Here is a 24,194-nt window from a genome sequence, read left to right as displayed (position 1 = left end):
GACATGGCCCTCGCACCAGACTCCCGGAGGAGGATGTTCTTCCAACAGTGCTCCAGAGTTTTCGCGAAGAAAGTGCAGCGCCTATGGTAAGCCCCGCCTCTTTCCAGTTGCACCCCTGCCACACCTTCTTGCGTTCAGGGTCAGGAGATGGAAGCCTGGTATTCTCCCTTGTGGCTCTGAGCCGTCTCTTGGACAGAATACCTCCCTGTCCAGAATTAGTGGCTGTTAGAGTCACTACATGTCTTATTACATTTTAAAACAACGAGGGAACCAGTTACTCAAGGAATCTCCACCGGAAAGCAATGGTTTTGCTGTTGGTGTTGACGAATTTTTTAATATCCTAACTCATTTTGTTACTGGTGTGATTTAATTTCAGACAAGCTAATGGAATCGCTAACAATGGCGGTTTAAAAACGGTAGCTATTTCCGCGGGTTAACTGCTAATTCGCTGTTGCTATTTTCTGAAGTGACACTTCGGTGCATCTGTGGAATTGTAGTCTAATGACACTGAGCTAAAATTGTGTGAGAGGTCATTTTGTCTGTCTGTCTGCTTTATCTACAAGCTATATCTGTGGCCTTCTGATACAGCCATTGCTCCTTATCTGTGCTCTAACTGTTAGCATTCCGTTGTGGTTCCAGCTACTGTATAACTTTGAAGGGTGTGTTGGACAATTATGTGTCTAGTATTATGTGCAACGGAGCACTTTCTCTGTGAGAAGAGTAGAGTTTTATGCTTGGGCTGGATATTGACAAAGTCTCAAAATCTGCTTGCTTCACTAGGCAAGGCATTCAAGCGCTTTCGCTGAGAGGCCCATCAGGAGTGAAACTCCACAGCGAAGAAGTGTCAAGTGTCTGACTGACAAATGCATTTAGGGGGTAATTGAGTGTGCGCAATGGCATTGAGGATGGGGGGGGGGGCACTTTGTGAGAATGGGAGGAGGAAATGGCAGCTGAAGTAAGGTTTTAATCATGAACCAAACTAGAGTAGAACTTTGCAGAAACTGGCATATCTGAACTCTTAACCAAAAGCATCAGAGGCAGAGATAACATTGTAACGCAGGTCGTTTTCTTTAGCCTGTTTATAACAAGCTGTTCACAGCTGCCTGTATATACCTAGTATCAAACCTGCATTCCCGCAGCTAGAAGAACTTGCCAGGCAAGTGGACAGACTTAACAAATTAAAGATTAGAGCTGCATTTCACTCCAGAGCGTTACATCACCATGCTGCTTTTTGTCTCATTGTCATCAGTTGAAAGTCCAAATCTCAGATGTGAAAATTTGTTGAGTCTATGGAATAATGTATTTTTTTTTCCAAAACAATATGTATAATTTATAATATGTAAATTGTGTGTCAGCTGAAATCTTAGGATTGAGGGAAATAATATTTGCATGATATATAACAACCATCATAATGCATAAGAAATTATCAAATCTGTGCACCATGTACGGTATTAGCTGATGATGCACTCTGTCGTCAATATGTTCCGATCCACGTAATTGGATGGTACTCGGCTCTGTTGCTGTTATGAACCATGCTATTGGCTGCAGCTGAGCACTGTCGCTGTTGTCTTCAAAAGCACACTATTGGCTGCAGCTAAGCTATTTCACTCTTGTGCTGTCTGGATGTTTTCCTTACAGCAAAAGATTTGATTTCTTTAATACACAACAAACACAGGCTGCAATTCCCCAGATCCCTGTCAGACTGGGCAGCTCTGGCTTTTTGGGCTTATCAGCATGGCCTGGTTAGTCCCTGCGCTGTGAGCATGATTTATTGTCAGGTGTGCGTTTTGATAGTCGCACACAATGAATGCTTGTGGTCAAAGCCTCTTGTCCTGGCGGAGTGGTTTGCAGGGGCTGTGTGACATGTGAATGGCTATTGTGGGTGACACAAGTGGCCCTACTGGTTGAGAGAAAGGCAGAGGTTCGGTACAGGTGGGTCGACATGTGGGTGCATCCCAGGTCCAAGGGAGCAGGTTGGGGGGTGGGAAAGCAAGGCAGAGAGGGAGGTAGAAAGAGAGAAGGAGAGAGAATAGGAGCCAACAGAAAGTAGAGAGATGGAGATCTTGTGCTTCCAGGGTCAGACCGTGAATGAATGCAAGAGACAGTGGGAAGGAGAATTGGATGGAAAGATCGTTGAGACGGAGGGAGAAAGTACATGGTGTAGGATGAGTGACAGCCTCATAGAGAGGAAAGAGGGAGCGCACACAAAATGAGGTAGACTGAGAGGGGGAGATGAGAAGGAGGGAGGTGGAAGGAGAGCAAGTGTGGAAAACAAGTGAGAGAGAGAGGAAGCAGGGGAACAAAGCCTCAAAGCGACGGAGAATGAAGAAAGATTTGTTCAGATCTCTACGCTGCCTCACAAATATCCGCGGTGCGGCTGAGAATCATGCAGGTGATTCGTTCTGATCTGTAAAACTCACCTCGCCTCCTGCTTCTGGGCATTCGGGGAACGACATCACAGAGTAAGTAAGTCTATGTCTGTTATTAGGCTTGGCCACTTCACCAGCAGCTGGGACACACAAGCACAGGATCAGCCACGGGTGTGTGTGTGTGTGTGTGTGTGTGTGTGTGTGTGTGTGTGTGTGTGTGTGTCTGTATGCCCTAGGTGGTGCGTACAATGTTGGAATTGTGGATACGGAGAACATGGGGAATCTGGAAAGATGGGGAACCTGGAGAGATGAGCAATCTGGAGTAACAGAAGCTCAGATTACAACCGTGGAGTGTAACTGAAATGAAAACATACCTGGAGGGGGGTTAAGTGCTGGTTCTTCTTTATGTGTCTTAGTGGGGATTTCCTACAGTCCAAAAACATACCTACTAAATCTTTGATGCTATGCTTCTAAACTTTAACTGACTAGGTCAAAGCGCAAAAACCCAAAGTCCTCCTTTCATCCAAGCTGAAGCAGAAGGTCTGTGGTAGGTTTTTGGTTGGTCTGACAGAGACCACGACCTTGTAGACTGAATGCAGAGACCAGCTGGTCAACTTGTCAGTCCAGAACAATATAACACATTTTGAGTAGGCAGATAACAGGTGCTTTGTGTTTATGCTTCATTTGTAGGACATATTTGCAACTGATCTACATGGAGAATAAAATATTAATGTGGAACAGATAACATAGAGCAGTTTTCTGTAAGGGAAACAGCCGATCTGGAGCTGCCTCTGTGTTTTTTGTGTGTAGTTTGATGTTGATGTGTTTGGTTTGGTGTTGAGTGTCTGTTGCCGTGCATGCAGATAAAATAATTGTTCAGCCATGAGATCGACGCCTCGAGCAATATGGGGTTTCACATCACCGAGGCGCCACAGAGATAAAAAACAACTCATGCCGACTCTCCACCAGAAGACCGGCGGGTGCAGACCAGGCCGCGCAGAAGCGTGACTCACTTTTCATAGGCGTGAGAGGAGATTGGTCTGTCCGGATGCTCTGGGGGCGTTCGAACGTGGCCGTCGGTTTCTGTAGAAACCCTATGAATTTTCGTGTCCACTGGCAGTCACAAACTGGGAATCGTAAGATGCAGCTGATTCCTGGGTGCTTTTTGGAGTAAACCAGTCTGCCGTTCGCATTAAGATAGACATTCCTCACTTGTATAGTGAGACCACGATCTCTGCGACCAGTGTCATTGAGTCTAATATGTTCCCCAGAGGGATTGTTGTCACTGCAGTCAAACAGAATGAAATTCTTTTCCCAAGTAATCATGTGACTCTTTAACTGGTCGCCTTCTGTTAAACACGGATGGAAGGAAGGAACAGGGATGTGATGAATGTGTGTTTAGGGAAAACGAACGGCGGGGTGGGACAAAGAGAAAAGGCACAAGGAAGACTCACTGGAGATGAAATGGACATCAGATCTTGGCAAGGGCTAAAAAGGTGTGCAGAGTTAGGCAGTGTGCGTGACACAGATGGTGTGGATCAGGGTGGCTGGTGGGTAAGAGAACTGAGGAGGTAAAAAGATTACAATTTAATCTTAAAAATCGAGCAGGTACTTCCTCCTCTAGCTCTTGGGACCAGTCGCCTCTGGTCTGGATGGGAGCCACGTATCCACGCTCTGGTCACAGTCCGATTAGAAGCTCCTCCTGTCAGAGAAGACATAATCTGAAATGACACGCTCGGGTTTGGCCGCAGACCAACGACCGGTTTGATTACAGACTCCCATGTGGCAGAACGAGAGGAGCTTCAACGGCCTCTTTGTGTCAACTTTCGGCCTCCGCCGGTCGGAGCCCGGTGCCAAGATCCTGGATGACAAACAATGCATGAGGCCAGTTGTATAAACAGGTGAAAGGAGCTGAAATCAAATGCCAGCTGGTGGCAGGGGGGTCGGGAGCTGGGGGGGGGGGGGGGGTTTACCATCTTATTGTTAACCATTCCTTCCCCGAAATAAGGCTATGATGTCCTATGGCCTGAACATGCAGAGATGTTATCATATTAGCGCGTGTCTGGAAGGGGGGGGGGGGCTAAAAGTGTGTCCCTTTTTTTTGTTTTGTCGGAACAATTTAAAGTCCCGCCTGTTTCATAAAACTATATCCACAGAAATTTTTGTAGTTCTGCAGCTTTATTAAAAGTCCCACAACCTGGTAAGCAGATTAGTAACACGCCTAAAATGTTAATGAGATGTGTATTGCGATGCCCAAAAGTTTGTATAAGTCTGTATAAGTTTGGCGTATTACATTATTACATTCGGTTAGCGGAGCACGTCACATGCGACAGTTTTGGTGAATAATGCAAGTGATAAGCACTGAAGTGGCGGCGAAGAAAGGGACAGCTCAGCAACCTGATGATGACGTGAGCTTGTTTGTGGGCTCCGGAGGTACCGAGTGCTTTTTACCTGTAACCCCCCTCAGAAAGTTTTTGCACAGTCATGCCTGTCTGACTTGCTCATCTGCGCGCTGCCTGCCATGTTGTGTTACTTCCCCGTGCTCCCTGCAGAGGGCGCCCCGTGACCTGTACTGCGCAGACACAGTGTTGACTATGTGTTGTTCCTGTTCTGTCTTACAGGGAACAGGATGGACAGAATCAGCAGGACCCCCACTCTGTAGAGTCACCACTAGCCCAGCCCCACAGCCCACCACCACACTCCGCCCCCCTGTTCCTGAAGGTAAGTCTGGCCTGCCTGCCCCCCGCCACTGGCCACCCCGCTCTCTTGCTCCAGCTTGCCCCTTGTGCCTCGCACTCTCTCCCTGGACGGGGTGTCACTTTGAAAGCCAGCTTGACTGCCTCTCCCGTCGCCCTTCCGTCACGACATGCGTGCTCACTTGGATTGGGGTCAAAAGTGCCTAGAAGAGACAGGGCACAGGGCTGAATGCCACCAGCCAGCCATGACGGTCATTACGGTCACGTCCAGCGGCATTTCAGCAGGCTGAAACCCATCCCTCCGCTATGTTAGACGGCTGCTGACATGCACCTCTCACAACAGCCACACTTCCTAACAGGAACAAATCCATCGCCAGGGTTACTGCTCTGCTTCATCATTTATGCAACCATTTAACACCCGAGAACACTGGGAGGACGTCCAAGACTATATGGTCACGCAGGAAATGTAGATAGCAACTGGCTTTTGCAGTATTTCGCAAAATAGCGGCTTCCTGCAGAAACTAACAGTGATCATGTGCTGGTCATGCCTCAGATGTAAGAGCGGCACCCGAGAATCGAAGTGATCCAAGGTGAAATTCTCCGCTCTGTCTCCATAGCCTTAGCTCTCACATAACTACTTAACAATACAGAATCTTTCTTCAGGCCAGAAAGAAATCTCAATATCTGGGTTTGCTGTGTGCCAGAACTGGCCGAAACAATGGGTTTGCAATGCTTTTGTTTTTTGTTCAGTTTACGATTTCGAGAGCCATTTTCCAAATGTAAGTCTTCAAGTGTCTGGGGATTCAGTTTTGCTTGTGGTTCTGCTCAGCCATGATGAAGATGAGGGTCTGAGTGTTTGAGAGCATTGGGTGGTGCAGTTTGGGAACGAGAGTCAGACCCCTTTGTACTGTAATTAGTGATTGACCTAAACTGGGTCCATTAGCCACCTCACACAGAATAGTTGCATCTTTTCTTCTGCAGATGAGGGGAAAAGGTGTTAAAAAAAAAAACATGTACAGATTTCTGAATGCGAAGAAAAATTCCTTTAATCTGAAATTCAACAGGCAGAGCTCAGAGAAAGAATCAGGATGAGCGTGCATCTACCTGATGCAGATTTAGATGGGGATGCATGGTCATCCCCAAATTTGAAAAAACTAGCCCTAAACTCCTTCACTGCTTTATATCTGCCCAATCTTTTCTCATAATCCTGTAGGAAGAGGGGAAGGAGTTGTATGTCCTCTTTCAAACCTTTCCTTGTGTTTCGTGAATCACATACGTTAAAGAAGCATCAGCCATGTGTTTGAAAGCTGATTTCAGCTTGGATCCTCTGACTATTTAGGATGGTGGATACTCAGTAGTGCTCTACAGTACCAACTAGCTCTCCAAGATTTGTCTTCAACGATTAACTGATGTTGCATTCAGTCTTGGAACAAACCAGACAGTTACCTGAGCCAAACACCAATTCCTGGGGTGTTTCTTACACCCACAGGCAGGTGACAGACTCATTAATTTCTATTGGAAGTTTCAGTGAGGAATGCAGTTACCTCATTCCTGATCTGGACACTGTTTGAGAGCTGCTTCTCAAAGCATCCTGAAGCAGGCTAAGACGTATGCTGCATGATCTTTGTACAAATACATTTTGTTATTTTTCTTAGTATCCGCTTGCTGTGTGGGTACTGGGAGGTGGTTGCTAGCACTAATCTTGCACCAAACATGGCAACCACGCCTGGCGTGAGATCTGACATGGGCTGTACCGCCCCGAAAGAGTCCAGTATGTTCTCTCATGGAGACTTTTTCATCCTTTTTCAGAGTTTTCAGCTAAACTGAAGAATGCTCCGATTATCGATCAGATCTTTGCCACGTGTAACACTGCATGGTTCAGTCTTCTTCCTCGTGTCTTACACATAACTGATATATTGTAGTACGATACTGTATGTACACACCAGGTCAGAGTAAACACAAAGTTAATTATTATGGTGCAGAATTCCCATGGTGCCCTTGCAATGGATGGCCGCTGGAGAGGTCAGAATCGAGGAATGAAAGTGAAAGTCTTGGTGCTTGCCAATAATTTAAAATGAATTGGACTCAGAATATTTGAGATGAGACTATTGCAGTAGCTTGAACTCCCTGGAACTGTACACCTCCGCTGTAGCTAGGAGGGGTGCTATACTGTTGTGCTGCACCTCATTTAACATTTATATAACCCCTTCTGCTGTGAAGAATAATCGTGTGCTCTGAATACGGGAGAAGGACAGCAAATCAGTACAGATCTGGGCTCTGGACGATGCCAAAGTGTTTATGCATGCCTCAGTACCCGTTACCCCACTGTGGGTTGCCCCTCTTCTGTAGGTCTATGCATTTAGAATAATCAACATCACGACACTAAATTCTTCCAGCTCCCGGTTCCTTAAGTATACAAACTTGCACGGTGCTCAGCGGCTTGCATGCTGGCCGATCTTAGCCACAAGGCTAGGAGGCTGTCAAATCAGGCATGCAATCAACTGAGCCATTGTGCCTACCCCCTCCCCCCTCCCGCCGACAATCTATGTGTTGATATACACACAGTCAAGAAGGTTATTGTCTGCCAAGAAAGACTCGGGTTTCCCGTCACCTGACCTCCTCCTGCCACTCTGGAGGACAAAGACCCCCCCCGCAGGCTAAAAGAGATCGGTCCACTCACTTGGGCCCTTACTCAGTTGGCGAAGGGAAAACATTTCCTCTCGAACGGGCAAGAGGCAGATTCTGCAGCATCTACATCATTGGAAGCTCAGAGGAGAAGGAGAGAAGGAAGGCAGAGAGACTCTGCGGTGACTAAACATGTCAGCAAATGGTCCTCTGTGGTGCCCTGAGAGGGGAGGTCTGGGGGACACGGCGGGAAATGATCTCTGTTATGATGATGCAGAGTGGCTTTTAATGAAGCAAACTCCTTGTTGTCTGGGAGCTCCATCTCGAGCTCGCCGGCTCGTTTCACATGAAAGGGGTTTTCCGGTTATTTGAAAACTGAAGGGGGTCCCAAGCTCTGGTCTGGTTTCATCTGCAGTTCCTCTCAGCCACGTTCGAGGTAGTCTGACATGCCTGTTTCATCTGTCTAAAAAACATTTATCCTAAAGTTCTACCTATGGTTTTATTTTTTGCTATTTTAAGGCTGAAAACCAAGGTTCTGATGTAACTGATCACCGTGAATTTCACTGTAATGACATTTAATTTGACACAAATGTAAACACAAACATCAAGATAATTAATTTGGTAAATTAACTATCATTGAAAATCATTTCTTGCTGAAATATATTATTTAGAAGATTCCCACATTGTTTCTGAGTTCTACTGTGAACTTGAGAATGTTCCATCCGTATCGATAATCAAAAGCAAAAATAGGTGCAAATTTGCTTCAAAAATTGGTTTATTGTTTTGTATTCTATCACATTCATGTGCTTAGGGGTTAATTCCACGTTGTTTCTGTATTCAAGTCAAGTAGGTTTTTATTGTCATTCCAACCATACACACAGTATATAGTGAAATAAGGTAACATTCCTCCAGGACCATGGTGCAGCACAGAGCAGAAGAAAACAGAGCAACATCATAAGCTGTGCATGACTTACATCTTATTTAATTAAAACAAATATAGGATGGAGGAAGCGGCTTTCAAGTTTAATTCATATAATTTATTTTATTATTGTTGTGAACAATTGTTGTGAACAATTTAAAATGGAAACCTTTGAGCAGGAATTATCAAAATTCATCTAATCTCAGTGCAACAGGTGGCCTCTTTTCACCATGAAAAGGTCAAAGTTTAATGGAATCACGGGCTGTGACGGTGTAGCGAGTCCATTCCACACTCACTTGAATGCCAAGTACTAAGTGCACCAAGAGAACAGTATGTTCTGTCCTTGCAGATATCTGTGTAGTATGTAGTGCGCAGTACTCGATTTCAGACACACTCTTTTACTCCCCGAGTCGCACACTGATTGCATCATAGATCAGTACATTATCCTGACTGCTGGTAATGTTGACAGAAATGTTGTGATAATTTGCCCATCATCAGTTTGGTAAATATTTGATACTAAGAAGTCCAGTACAACCTGTCTGGCATTTCTGCAGATGCTCTCCATATTTCCTAACCAGATATGATACGTGATTGAATGATTGATTGAAAGGAAGTCAATGTGTATTTTCTTATAATGCCCCCTTATTGTCATCTGAGATGGATGGGAAAAGATAGACAGTGGGTGAAGGGGGAGAGGATGGAGCAAATGTAGGAGAGGCAGAGGGGAGGTGGGAACAGTACAGCTTTATAGTGCAAAGAGAGAAGAGGAGCAGAAACAAATGAAAGTGTGTATAAGGAGACCTACAAGGTGATCTGACACACACACACACACACACACACACACACCTACCAATACTCCCAGAAACAGACACAAACACTCACACACACAGACACACTGCACACACACACACACACACACACACACACACATACACGCCCACGGACAAACACACACCAACACTCCCAGACACACAAACACTCCCAGACACACACACACCAACACTCCCAGAAACAGACACAAACACTCACACACACAGACACACACTGCACACACACACACACACACACACACACAACACTCCCAGACACAAACACATTTGTATTTATATCTATGGGAAAAACTCTGTGTTTGAGGACTGAAAAAAATAGTTCCTAAAACATCAAAATGACAGCTTTTTGGTCCCCACAATGTAATACTTACCTGGGTCAGACACACAGACACAGACACAGATGGGGATGCACTGCTATAATCCGCTGCATAGGCAGGGACACACACACCTGTGCCCACACCCACACACAAACAAGCGTGCACAGCCGTGCCCAGTGCCTGTGGGGTGTAACGCCTGGACCCAGTGAACCGGTCCTCCCCCCCTAGAGCCCACGTGGGCGTGTGTAGCAGTGAGCCGGCCAACAGACTCGCCCTCACCGGCAGATCTCCTGTTCCACGGGAGCGTTGGGACTTGACAGGGGGGGGTGGGGGGGCTGTTAAAAATGGCGAAGAATTACCGTGTGACTCTGGGCTATCCACTGACAATGGGGGAGCAGCGGAGACGGCACAGTGATGTAAGTCCTCTGCTGGGCACCGACCTGTGTGTGTGTGTGTGTGTGTGTGTGAGACTTAGAGGGTTTATTTTTATAATATTCTCTCATCATGGTGAAATGGTGAAAAAGGCCTGACGGGACCGCGTGTCCCACACGTGTGTATGTGTATGTGTATGTGTATGTGTATGTGTATGTGCATCTGTCCACTTCGGACCTGTCACACCTGTTTGTACACGTCTGCTGTTTTTCATAAATTAAAATTGCTTCTTGCTGTAGAGGGTGCGCCTGGGGGGGGGGGTTCGCAGCCCCATTGTTACATCAAAGACAGAGCTGGAATACCTTCCGGGTCGGTTCCGAAGTCTGGTTCCGGAGGTCCGTTCCAACTTCATCCCTGATATATCATTTTTGGAAATGTGAGCAAAAAAAAATAAATGACTCCCTTGTCATGTGTGTGCAGTTCAGAGAGAGGAACACGGAGGTAGACACTACTGTACATTGCTGTACTGGATGCAATTTACTACCAAATCTTCTTCACAATGGCAGCTGAATCTCTCACTTAACACATGAAACATTCCAGTAGGAGAGCACAGCATAATTCTGCGTTTGTTACACTGCATTTTTCCCTGTGGTATATGTGCCAAATCCCATGGAGAAGCATTCATACCCCAAGTTATGCTTTCATGTCTTTACACCTGAACTCAGAGTAGGAAAACATTTGTGTGAGAGTTATTTAGTTATAGGGATTTTTACAGCACCATTTTGTAAGCAAGTGAGAGTCCTACGAGTGAAATACATATCTATATTTTTACTTTACTTTAAATGGGTAATAAGGTTCCTGGGTATTCATTGGGACCAGATATGAGAGAATTCAACTAGGAATAAATATGTTGTATTATTACAAGGCGTCTGGTGGTTATAACCTTAGAAGCGGCAAAGTGTGGGGAGCCTGATGCCTGATGGGGTCTGTACCGCAGCTCGCCCGCTCGGGCACCGGTGTGACGCGCACAGCCCCACTCGGGCTCACAGCCTCTCTGTTTGCCTGGCCGGCCCGTCTGTTTGGTTTTAAGGTGGCGTCCCTGCTTTGTTTACATATCCCCGGGCCGTGGCTTTTGTTTGGAGCACTTGCAAGGCAAGATGTACCCGCTATTCCAGCCTGGAGGCTTCTGCTGTGTGTGTGTGCGTGTGTGTTTTTCTGCCGACTGAGCAAACTGTGTTTGTTGTTTAATTCAAATAACGTCGCAGAATGAAAAACATCACTTTTCCTCCATGGCTTCATTAAATTTAAACCCCTTAGACAGCAGTGGAAATGCTTCTTGCGGTACATAGAGCATTAATTAATTCCAAGAACACAAATTAATTAGCATAACTTAACCTGATGAGGTCACGCTGGTTGTTTTTACAAATGCCAGCATTGCAGGCAGATTAATAGTCGTAATATGCACTCGTAAGACCCAGTTGTGTTCATTAAATTATGGTGCTTTGAGATCACCCTCTTCTTGGGTCATGACGAATGATAACAATTTTGCAGCATTTACGATGGCAGCTGAAGGGAGTAATACTGGGCCAGAAGATAAGGAGTCCAAAATAAGGAATTCAACCCTTTTCCTGGAGCTTCTCTGCTTACAATAATACTGAAATACACTCTTAATCTGACTCCATTTTTCAATGTCATGCTTTCAGCAGAGCATTGCTATATTCATTTGCATACTGGATTCCAGCCAATCAGAAGCCCCATTTTTATTAGGTCCAGCTTTATCATTGGCCACACAACCTGCAAATATATTTGTTGGAATGTTCATTGTTTTTAAATATTACTGTGCTGCAATGGGGTGACTGTCCAAAGTGTACCCCAGTGTGCTGCATAAGAATGGCACCAGGCGATGGATGGATGGATGGATGGATGGATGGATGGATGGATGGATGGATGGATGGATGGGAATATCCAGTAGGCAGCGCTGAGCATTAACATCATAAAGTGGGCTTGGGTTGTTTTGGCAAATAATTCTGTTATATGTTTAATTTTTATGATTATTTTGCAATATCAAAACAAATATTGATGCATGCTCCTCTTTCCTCGAACTTTTATTCAAGTACATTAGTCATTCTCCCTGAAGAGTTGTAGAATGACGTCGTAAAAGGGCATGTTTACATGCACGATGTTATTTATTACACCTACGGGACTACCTTGATTTCAGTGGCTTTATGAATTCTGAAATGCCATTTTTGTTTTCTTCTCCAAAATATAAAAAACAGCTATTTCAGAACTAATATTTCAAATTAATGTATGATTAATAATTTCTAAAAAGATTTTTTTTCACATTATGTTTTTTTATAAACTATTTTTAGAAGAAATGGCTATTTATAAGAATGATAATCTCATACGAATGATTTACTAATGTAAAAATGCATGTAAGTTGTATCCAAAGAATGTAAACCCTTTCAGTTAAAGCAGAATAAGGTCGGGTCAGCATGATAGTCTCTCCTGTGTGTGTGTTTCATATTCAGCGGATCAGCCGTATGAAATGGAATGTATGCTGTTAAGGTGTTGTGCCAGAATGGCCCCTTTGTAAAGCAGCATTTTGTTTGAGGAGCTGATCACCGAGAGGGCCGGGCTCGTTCTGCGCTCAGCCCTCCAGGCCGTTGCGTTCGTGTGTCATGGGAAAGAAGTAAAACTATCTCTGGTTTATTGCTGTCTCTCCCCAGACTACGGACTTATTTAACATGATTGCAAGGATGCAGGTGAGTTGGATTTTACATGTTTTTGACTTCCTCTACAGTTATCCTTTGCTCTGCTACGTTTGAAGTGCACTTTGAAGGTGCATGATCTTCTCGTTGGATTACTACTTTGGTTCAGAGATTTGTTATTTGTCTGTGTGTGTGTGTGTGTGTGTGTGTGTCGTCTGACAAAATGTAATTCCCCAAAGCAAGCAACAGCTACAAAGTCACATCAGCTAATTCGCATGTGGACTTCATGCTAAACCTTTGTCTCCCTTGAGACGATTGCTCTTCGGATGAAAATCTTCTGATTTAAATTGCTCTAGCCCCCCCCCCCCCCCCCCCCCCCCCAGCTGAGGTTCGTTCAGTTAGACTGGTGTAACGAGGAGGCTTCAAATTTTGTCATTGTTTTGTCCCAGTTTTATGCCTCATTCGTGTCTCGTTCAGTTTGAACTCCCCATGTAAGAATTTCCGATGGAAGGATGCTTTGCATCTATACTATCAGCGACTGGGTGAATTCCAGCCCTTAAATACGATGATATCAGTGACACCAAGAGCGACAGCCTCACTGGGTCATTCTCTGGGCTTGTCAAACCAGTTCCAAGCTGGCCTTTCACATGTGACACCGTCTCCAGCGGCTGTTTTACCTTCCATCTTCACAGCGCTCCTTGCTCTGCCTTTCAGCCACTCTTGCTTTTGTCCTCTGACATTTTCTTAAGCCTTTCGACAATCACTTTGCCTGTTTGTTAGCTTCACACCTCTAATGTCCTCTTTATTTGTGGGCACCAGATGGCCATTGAATTGTGCGCTTGTTAATTCTGTTTTCAGTGGTTATAATGGAGAATGAGGTCATAAGTCAGCAAGCCTATCCTGTCTAAGATGCCTAAGATGTAGTACCACCTACATGACACGTGCTCTGCCCTAGTGAATGCGTTCATGGTGGGCTTCTCTCTACTTTTCAGGGAAGCAGAATGGACGAGCAGAGGTGCACATTCCCTCCCCCGCTTAAGGTGAGTTTTACCCTCCATCTTTCCAAGATCCATCAGTTCTGGGGACTTGGGCTCCCAGCAGCCTGCTAATGTGCAGATATGTCAAAAAATTTGTCAGCTGCTCCCTCCTGAGCTACTCCATCTTACTTACGACCAAGACAGCGCTGACAGCTTTGACAGTAACATTAAATGAGACCAAGCATTCTCTCCACATCGTGGCTGGTCTCCATGGAGAAGTGTAACCATCTGAATTCAGCGTGCCTCACTCACCTTTCTGTGACATGTGTCTATTTTCTCCTTAGACTGAGGAAGACTACATCCCCTACCCCAGCGTGCATGAGGTGAGAGCTTCTCTGGTTCCCATTGAGGCTTGGTGAAGTAACATTTGAACGGTAATCCATTCCGACCTCTTATTGGCTGCATTGTTGCCACGGTCACCCAGGTGCTGGCCCGGGAAAGACCTTTCCCACTGATCCTACTGCCCCAGTTTGGAGGGTATTGGATCGAGGGGACCAATCACGAGTTAGGCAGGGAACTCGACCCGGAGCAGCTGCTGTCTCCGGCTTCCCGAGTCAAGTTGGAGAGCAACACTACAGCCAAGATATACAGGAAGCACTTCTTGGGCAAGGTGAGATGTATACCTGGCTGGATAAGACATCATAGTGCAGAATAACAGAATCAAATAAAATAACAAAAAATATTTACATGGAAACTGGGGGGGGGGAGTACATGATTCAAATGACAAAGTTAGCAAATTAACATAAAAAAAGATAAAAACAAGCTGAAAAGAAACTAAAAGGGATCAATGAAAGAAGTTGTGGTGTTGTGAGCAGCTCAGATAAAGGTTCCAAAAAAGTCACAACTGATAAAATCAAGGACTTCCTGGGAACGACATGCTAACCTATTTTATCGGTATGGACAGGAGTGCTGTTCCGCATTGCCGGAGATAGCAATGACCTTGATATGTTTTTTTCAATCTGCTATTCTGATGACCAAAGTGGAAGCTTGACAATCCCTGTGGTCAATAGGATTAAATTCGTCCCAGACTCATGAATCGAAAAGACACATTTAAAGATACAATCTATCTATTGAGAGCTTCATTAACTGGCTAAATGAAGATGAGCAAGTCACTGTCAATTACCTTAGACATCCCATGTTTTCCTTCCGTCAACAAAGTCCTGAACAAAACGGAAGCAATGCTACTGGTTGATGCAAATGAGATAAATGAGATAAGACTGGATAAAGTCTGTATCAGAAATGTAGATTTCCAGTGGGGAACTGAGGACAGATAATTCTGTTGCAGCAAACCTTATTGTAGCATATATTACAGGTTCACTGTAACAAGTGACATACATTTGATTGGTCCTCCTTGTTTGGATGCCAGATGTTTAACTCAGAAGACCAATTACATTTTTCCAGGAAACTCATGCTGTTTGTAGATGACGAAGATGTTTGTTTGATTCTTGGTTTAACGAGTTTTTTTTATTGCACGTACAAATGATGAGGTTATCTATGAATGTAAACAATGCTGTTTCCTTGGTTATGTTCCGACAGGAGCACTTTAACTACTATTCCATGGACAGCGCCCTCGGACACCTGGTCTTCTCCGTGAAATATGATGTCATTGGGGACCAGGAGCACCTTCGTCTGCTGCTAAGGTGTCACATTCCCATTGTCTTTCCTGTCATCCCTCCTTGTCTGATTTCTACCCCTTTCTTTTCCCCTTTTCCTTGATCCTAACTTTTCGTTCATTTCTCAGCATTAGTGGTTCATCTCATATTCTGGATGCTTCTCCTGCCTCCCAACTTACTCCATTCTCATCTCCATGCATTGACATCTTCTCATCTCTGTGTACCACAACCTCTCCTACTTTGTTCATTCTGTCTTTCTCTCTGTTCCACTAAAGACCCTGTGCGTCCTAGAAGATCCCAAAAAGCATGTTTCACTGTGTTCCTGGAATATTCAGGGCAAATATGAAAATAACCAGGTTATACACTGTCACACGGCACCTTCCGTCAGTGAACATGAAAATGGTAACCGGTCGCCAGGCAACCTGACCCGTCCACGGATGACCAGGTCAAGCCAGTTGGCCACCCTTAGCACAGAGGAATCTTACTACTAGTGGGTCCTGCAAACTCTCTTTTCCCATCCCTAATATTATTCTTCTGACAGTGATACAAGCAGTGCTTGTTTGTTTTGTTTGAGGCAGAGAGGCTAAAAAAGGATTAGTTTTGATCAAACGCTGCTTATCTCAAGGCTAAAAATACACATTTCTCCCAGTTTTTATTGCATAATACATATTGTTTTTCAAAATGTTATTAGATAAGTTAAATCTAACATTGGCAACATGACTCATTTTCCTGAGAAATCTCAGACTGTCAGTCTGTTAACAGATACATACGCTTACATTCAAATCCACATTTAATTCCTCCTTTGACAGTTTAACCTAAGGACCTCATGGCTTTCATTCATTTATGAAGCTGGATATTTTCCTTAGGTAACATACAGTTCCTAAGGGTCCAACTGCAGCCTGTTTCTGGGATATGAGTAAGCAAACTTTGAGCTGCAAGTCCCAGACCGTAATCGCTGCACCTCATGTTGCCCAGACCCACATAAAAATTTACTGTGGCTGGTGAAAATTACTTGCTGTTCACACATCTACCATAAAACTGCCAAGATAATAAAATGGGAATATTTTTATACCCATTTTGTGTTTTTCAGGACAAAAGCAAAGACATATCATGACGTGATCCCGATATCCTGCCTCACAGAGTTCCCCAACGTTGTCCAGATGGCCAAGGTGAGCTCTTAGCAAAATCCAGGCCATGAATCCCAAGGTGTACTGGCTACAACGGATGTAGCCAGCCTCATACTGTGGGATCCATCCTGCCATTAGTAATCCTGCCCTGACATAAGCTGCAGGAAACAAAGACCTTCTGTCACCTGCTAACTGTATTCTGTTTTCTCTTTATCAGCTTGTGTGTGAGGAAGTGAACGTGGACCGGTTTTACCCTGTTCTCTACCCAAAGGTAAACACCAAACTCTGCCAGCCTGCTAGCCTGTCCCTTAACAGTCGATCAAGTTATGGTAACCACAGCTGCTGATCATCACTTAAGCAAGGGAGGAGTACTGTACACCTCATCATTTGCAAACAATGACTCCTACTATTATGTTATTTAGTCTTCAATCTATGTAACTAATTAGACTGTAGACCTGCTTATCTGACACTTGGCAGGTTAAATTTTTATAATATGTTGACATTTCAGGCTAAGCTCCATTATTAGGGTCACATCTGTGTCCGTCCTAAGAGTTGAATCTGTGGGCTATGAGTACTCATCCCTAAATGTTATGGCAAATACCCTAACAAACTCACATACATAGTATCAGGGTTGCCAACTTTGGTTAGCTGACTGGAGTGAGATTTTTGATTTCATATGAGTCTGCACAGACATTTACATGTAAGTAACAGTTTTATTACCTTGTAAATAGTCTGTAGGGTTTGCAAACATCCCCAATATTTTTCATGCAGCTAATTTTAGGTTTATAGAAAATGGAAAAATATAGATTTGCCATAAGACTTCTTGACTGAGCGTGAGAATCTGAAAGTGTGAGTGTTACGGCAGATGCGCAAGAGCTGGCAACCCTGTAGCATAAACAGTGATTTTGTGATGTGGATGCCGGATTTTGTTATTGTGATATGCAGTTTCTCAGGAGTATTGGGGGAAGAGGAGCTATATAGAGAAAAACCTGCCTGTACATTGCCCAGTATTCGTGGTACCTACCTCACTAACATGTTGCCCCCTCTTCATATCCCAGGCATCAAGGCTCATTGTCACTTTTGATGAACATGTCATCAGCAACAATTTCAAGTTTGGAGTCATCTACCAAAAGTTTGGGCAGGTAGGCTCCAAGATTTTATATAGAGAGATTTTTTTCTACTTCTTGAAAAGGTTAATTGCTGGGTTATGTGACCTCACCACTGCCCCTGCTGTTGTTTAATTAAAAGGATTAAAAGGATTTTTTGCCCATTAGGCATCTGCTAATGAGCTAACTTCTGCTAACTTTTTAATCTACACAGTACATAAGTGAAAAAAATAAGCAATGCCAGGTCAAATCAGTCAAGCTTGTGTTCGTTTTATGATGGGATCGCAGCTTTGACACAGTTAACAAACTGGGCTTGTTCAACCGCTGCTTAAACTAACATTTTGCGTTTATTTAGACTCTTTCATCCAAAGTGAAATACAATGGAGGATCAGAGAGTAGGGTCTGATTGGGGTTAATGGTTCAATAGTGATATGACTAATCTGTCAGCTGTAAGATTTGAAGGCACACCCTTCTGGATGTTGGCACAGATTCTTAACCCAGTTAGGGTGAATGCTCTGGAGACCACCAGCAATAAGTACATCATTGGGTCTCTAGATGTTACTTGTCTGTAAAACCTAAAGACAGCTAGGGTGGCATTGTATTGTCCTTTATGAGTCATGTGTCAGCTTTTGTGATTTGGAATTTTCCTGTGGTTCCCGGTGACAGTGAAAAGGAAGCTAGCAACGTGTCTTTCAAAGGCAACACTTGTGACATTTCAGCACAAAAGCTGACAGCACAACAAAGTCGTAAATGGACTCAGTAGCAGAACAGTAGAAAATCTGACTGTACACTCCTCTCCTGAGTCCTTCAAAAACAGGATATGTATGTTCAGTTGAGCCATTAAAAGTTACATTATGTCACTATTACCTGCCTATATAACTTTTTCAACAAACTGTTTTTTGTTACTGCAGGTTGTTCTGTAGTGCATTTTGTTTACAGAGGTTCTGCTGTCTTTGAATGAAGTAATCTGGCACAATGATTGCTCTTGTAGCCCTATATGGTTGAATATTTGGCCACTTTGTGGGCAGAAAGAGTGACAATAGTCAGAACGTCTGAAGTTGTCCAAATTTAACTTTTACAGAATATGGATAATAAGGGACCAGTGTGGTTATACATAATCATATAACATTGCGAACTATAATAGTACCCAACACTATTTGTGATATGTAACCATTTAAAACAATTAACTTGGGTAGAATCCCCTTTTGAGAAGGAAGAGGATATCAAGAGGCAGATTTTCTTCCAACTTCCTATGAGCTTTACGTGAATATTTTTCCACTTCCTGTTGACCTCAGCTTATTAGTCTGCCATTTCCTGTTGACCATAGCTGTTTGCTTTGCCACTTCCTGTTGACCTCAGCTTATTAGTCTGCCATTTCCTGTTGACCATAGCTGATTGCTTTGCCACTTCCTGTTGACCTCAGCTGATTACTCTGCCACTTCCGGTTGACCAAACCTGATTGCTTTGCCATTTCCTGTTAAGCTTAGATTATTGCTCTACCATTTCCTATTGACTATGGCTGATGGCTATACCACTTACTGTAGACTTCAGAGGAGGAGCTGTTTGGTAACAGTGAGGAGAGTCCAGCCTTCATGGAGTTCCTGGAGTTCCTGGGTCAGAAGATTGAGCTACATGATTTCAAAGGGTAGGACTGAGCTATACAAACATTCTGTGCACGGCCTTAGGAACCATGGACCAAGTGTGCCTTAACCCTAGCGCTGGCTGTGGCCATTGTTCACATGTGAAAGTGGACAAAGCTTTACTGGAATCTGATATCACCCTACACCTGAAATGTTATCCTTAGTAAGAAGAAAGCCCTGCTCACGAAAGATATTTCTCCTAGGTGATGAGTTGGGTAGTATTGCTAATACCCTTTGATTCTTCCACCTAGTTTCCGAGGCGGGCTGGATGTGACCCATGGGCAGACTGGTACCGAGTCTATCTACCACAACTTCCACAACAAGGAGATCATGTTTCACGTGTCCACCAAACTGCCGTACACAGAGGGAGACTCCCAACAGGTACTGGCATTTTCTTCACTCTGAGGAGTCACACACCCAAAGCGCATGCATCGATGTGTGGTCTCCTCAAAACCGAAACCTCCGTGTCTTCTTCTGCCTGAAGTGTCTCTTTCTGAATTTTGACAAAGAGCTTCTAGAAGATCAAAATAACAAAAAAAAAAAAATAAATCAAGTCACCAATGTTTTAAAATGAACGGTTATTCTCTGATCCCTGGAAACAAAAGCAAAGTATTTCAGATATAAAATGGGCAGATCACGGTATGTATTAAATTCTTTGCGGTTAGCAAACTCTGTTGGGTGAGGAGGGGCTATGGGATGGACATGGACGAAGGTGGCTGAATTTCAGAATGTTTATGCTTTTATTAACTGTTATTAATATGTTTATGTTCTTGCTTTCAGTAGAAGAAATAACAGTTTCCTGAGTAAAAAAAATGAATATTATCTAAGATTTGTCAGGGTGTGAGAATTGTAAACTTCTTTAATGGGAAGGAACATGGCTTTGTCTTTGTTAAGCTCTGTTTTGCGTTATCAAATCTCATTTCCCAGAAGCTGCTTTATAATTCAACAGACTAATATAATTTGGGTACTTCAGTTTCTCCCAAGTGTTGCGATGCTCCACTTATACTGTATGAGTGCCCAATATCATGTAAACAGTTATAATACCATTTACATTCTTCATAATGTTCTTCATAATTTATCTCTTCATAATAAAATTTGCTGATTGTTTTGACTGGTTAATTACTCCCCAAACCCTTGCAGAGTTACAATATTTCTGATCTCTGGCTAATACTCACAGTCTGAGTTCTTCCACAGTCCCTGTTTCAGCAAATTGGGGAGATATGCTGGGGTTTCCAGAAGCTCAGTGAGAGACTCTGCAAACTTTGGGATATAATGTGTCACATAAGGACAAACTGTTAGGATAAGGGGGCAAGTTAAGTTCAGGTCCTAATGGAGTATGTGGGAGTATGTGGGAGTATGCTTTGTGTCCTGCTGCTTAATGTTTACTCATAGCCCTGAGTATCTTCCTTTTGCATTTTCAACTAGGCAATGGATTTTTTGTTGGCTTAGCCTTTTGGCAATGGTTATGTCTGTTTGGACCTAGGAACAGCTGCTTAATTGCAGAAACTGTTAACCAGATATGGTGACAAACAGCCATATAGCAATAAGGAGCAAAGCCCTGAATATAAATATTTGTTTTCATGAGCACCACTTGGAGTCAGAAACCGCAGCAATATATATATTTTTTTTTATCCAGCCATTGCAATCCACCCATTTTCATCAACATGACAATGTAGCTGCTTTCAGCCTGGTTGATGATCACTGGAAGGAGATGCGTGTTGGACAGATCTGAAGTACTCTGAACCCAGATGACTTTTGCATTGAGGTCCTCCAGAAGGACAGGGCTCTGGTTTGTCTTGGGTAGACCAGAGGGAGGGGGGACTCACGAGTTCAGCTGCCGCAAGGCCAGTGACGTCAGTCCTTGGTATTGCAGCTCCAGCGGAAGCGGCACATCGGGAACGACATCGTGGCCATCGTGTTCCAGGAAGAGAGCACACCCTTTGTGCCAGACATGATCGCATCCAACTTCTTGCATGCCTACGTGGTCGTCCAGGTGGTGAACCCTTGCTCGGATAATGTCCTGTACAAGGTAACACCTCCATGGGGGTCCACAAAATTCTGGATGCATTTTAATTAGTTCTTTGTTTAAATATTGGCAGGTGAGGACACCTGCGGCACAAATAATAACTTCACTAAGGCAATGAAGCCCTTTTTAAAACATCTCACCCTGTGACTGAACTTGTCTAGCTTGGTCTAACTCACTTTCCTGTACCTTGAAGATTTTCAGAAAGTATTCTGTGCTTGTGTACAGTACTTGGGTTATATGTAAGAACCACATACAGGACATACAATCATGCAATGCTTTGAGAGAACTGATGACTTCATAGTAAGCACCCCGTCTTACTATGAACAGACTGACATGACCAGATCAGACAGTTTATCCAGAAGCATTCCTTCAAGGTGGCATAGCTATGTCAAAAGCCCACACCCCCTGAAAATCTGACAAATCGTAGCGTTTCCCAAGACATAGTCCCACATAGTTTACCATCCGTCCAGGTGTCTGTGACAGCAAGAGATGATGTGCCGTTCTTCGGACCTGCCCTCCCAGATCCGGCAGTATTCAGGAAGGTGGGTCTGTATTACTGTCCACCTTACAGAAGTTTTATGCTTATTCTTAAATTTTTTTGGGCATGCAACTCAGAATTCAAAGCTGTAAGTGCTTCATTGAGTCATTGTGTTTTGAAGTCAGAGATGATTCACGATTGTTACGGAAAGCCACTTATTTATGGATGTAACCTATAACCTGGGAAAGTGTCTCTGTTGCATCATCATTCAGTCCTGAAATCTCACATATAACTTCTGTTTTTTTCACTCCTTCTCACTAATCCTGCTGCAGGGCCCAGAATTCCACGAGTTCCTCCTCACCAAGCTCATCAACGCCGAATACGCTTGCTATAAGGCCGAGAAGTTTGCCAAACTGGAGGTAACTCCCCACAGCACTTCTCTGCAACGGCGAGGCTTAGCCAGTTAGCCGGCACATCTGTTGGTTTTGCTGCAGCTGGGACATCTTTTGACAAAACGTCATAGAAATGATATTAGGCTTCTAGAAGGATTTTAAGATTAATGATAAGCTTGTTGAAATGCATCTAGGAATCATTGGGTGTTTGTCAATACCAAGAACACGAAGAGCGTACTTCTGTTCTTTTCAAGAGCAGTCTTGCTATCTTGCCTCCCAAGAATGAATTTGGGATGCAATGAATTATGGGATTGTTCTCGTTAGCGAAGATGCAACCAGTGCATCCTTGATATATAGGACTGGGCAAGAATGACATCTGGAGATTTTTACTGCCCTCCATACTTCTGTTCTTGAGTATTGGAACTGGTCAACAGCAATGGAAGATGGACGTCAAATGGGTACGCAAGAACACAAGTATGGTCAAATATGCATGATTATCAACGCCCATAAATTGGGAGAAAGTTGGAGTCAACATCTGAGTCAGTGTCCTCTGGAGTCATAGCCTAAAATGGTGTTTCCTTGTCTGGTGTGTGTTTGTACATCCAGGAGCGCACACGGACTGCACTGCTGGAGACACTGTACGAAGAGCTCCACGCCAACAGTCAGGCCATGATGGGCCTGGGGGGCGAAGACGAGAAGCTGGAGAATGGCAGTGCAGGAGGGGGCGGCTTCTTTGAGTCCTTCAAGGTATCCCCTCTGACCATTCAGCGGTGCTGCATGTTAATGTTCCTTAGCCAATGAAAGTGGACACTTACTCAAAAACTCTACCCTCGTAGCCGTAAATTGAGGAATGGGGGAGGAATTCCACAATGATAACAAAACTGCCAACAAATTAAGTAATAGGCTAATTTCGCAAATTCAGACTCCTCCACATTTCTGAATTATGATCTTGTACGGCCAAGGAATTTGCCCTTTATCTAAAGCTGCAACCCTTTGATGTGTACATGTCCTCTTACCTTTGGCGTTCTGTTAATGTGAACATCAAGGAGTTCTGGTAAATTATCCTTGCAGCTCTTACTTTAAGGTCAAAAGAGATTGTTTGCTAATATATTGCTAGTTTATACTGGTTATTTCATTTCTCTCCATAAGATGCTTACAGTATATGATCATTTGTGGCTTGATTGTCACAGTGTACAGGGGATTGCTGCCTCTATCCTTCAGATCCAGATCATCTATGCCTCTCTTGGGGGGACTGACCAGCCTGTTGTTACTCATGATCTCATTGTCAGTCATAACATGGTCTCTAATCCTGGATGTGAAGATACGTGGAGGTTCTCAGAAGCCCAGAAGTGCTGGAGGAATCAGAAGCGCTGTCTCTGGTCTTTTTCTGGGCTGGTGGTGCTGGCCTGTGGCAAGGGGAACCTTCTGGAACTCCCCTGAGGCTTCCTCCTTTTTGAGCTGTTGTGTTGGGCAGTTTGCATGCTTCCCCTTGTATTTAGATGCCTCTCTATGTCTCTTCCATATTTCTTGCCCAAATGTTTATCGCAAGTACTTTCCAGAACTCTCCTTCATCAAAAATTATGCCCTCCATTGATTCTGTCCTTCAGTCATCATTTCCATGGGACTCTTGACTCATTTTCTCTCTTTGTCTAACACCCTCCTCTCATTCCGCGGCATCTCCTGCTGTTTAACCCTAGGCACTGCGAGCTCAACGTGTCTCTGCGTCTCTCTCCGTAGAGGGTGATCCGCAGCAGAAGCCAGTCTATGGACGCCATGGGCCTCAGTAACAGGAAGCCACACACAGTCTCTACTAGTCACAGTGGCAGCTTTAGCCACAATGCCCCGGAGACCCAAAAAACCCCAGGGATAGTAAGTAAAACCGCTTTGGGGCCACCCTCCCTCCCCTGATTGGCCTGGTCAGACTAATTGCAATGTCTCA

General features: G+C 44.1%; 1 protein-coding gene across 1 annotated transcript in view; it reads left to right on the top strand.

Annotated features, from left to right (window-relative positions):
* Positions 1-24,194, top strand: part of LOC125747885 (rap1 GTPase-activating protein 1-like) — a 53,219-nt gene that overhangs the window by 19,499 nt on the left and 9,526 nt on the right. The window contains exons 3-18 of the mRNA XM_049023458.1: positions 4,991-5,090; positions 12,855-12,890; positions 13,829-13,876; positions 14,158-14,196; positions 14,298-14,483; positions 15,410-15,513; positions 16,577-16,655; positions 16,831-16,884; positions 17,672-17,755; positions 19,264-19,364; positions 19,611-19,740; positions 21,233-21,388; positions 21,856-21,927; positions 22,196-22,282; positions 22,862-23,002; positions 23,993-24,124. Of these exons, the coding sequence (XP_048879415.1) occupies positions 4,991-5,090; positions 12,855-12,890; positions 13,829-13,876; positions 14,158-14,196; positions 14,298-14,483; positions 15,410-15,513; positions 16,577-16,655; positions 16,831-16,884; positions 17,672-17,755; positions 19,264-19,364; positions 19,611-19,740; positions 21,233-21,388; positions 21,856-21,927; positions 22,196-22,282; positions 22,862-23,002; positions 23,993-24,124 (1,549 nt within the window). The remainder of the gene's footprint in view (positions 1-4,990; positions 5,091-12,854; positions 12,891-13,828; positions 13,877-14,157; positions 14,197-14,297; positions 14,484-15,409; positions 15,514-16,576; positions 16,656-16,830; positions 16,885-17,671; positions 17,756-19,263; positions 19,365-19,610; positions 19,741-21,232; positions 21,389-21,855; positions 21,928-22,195; positions 22,283-22,861; positions 23,003-23,992; positions 24,125-24,194) is intronic.

Source organism: Brienomyrus brachyistius, chromosome 8 (assembly GCF_023856365.1).
Source record: "Brienomyrus brachyistius isolate T26 chromosome 8, BBRACH_0.4, whole genome shotgun sequence".
NCBI classification, from domain to species: domain Eukaryota; kingdom Metazoa; phylum Chordata; class Actinopteri; order Osteoglossiformes; family Mormyridae; genus Brienomyrus; species Brienomyrus brachyistius.
The sequence above is the reverse complement of the archived record's forward strand: the minus strand, read 5'-3'. Positions and strand labels throughout refer to the sequence as shown.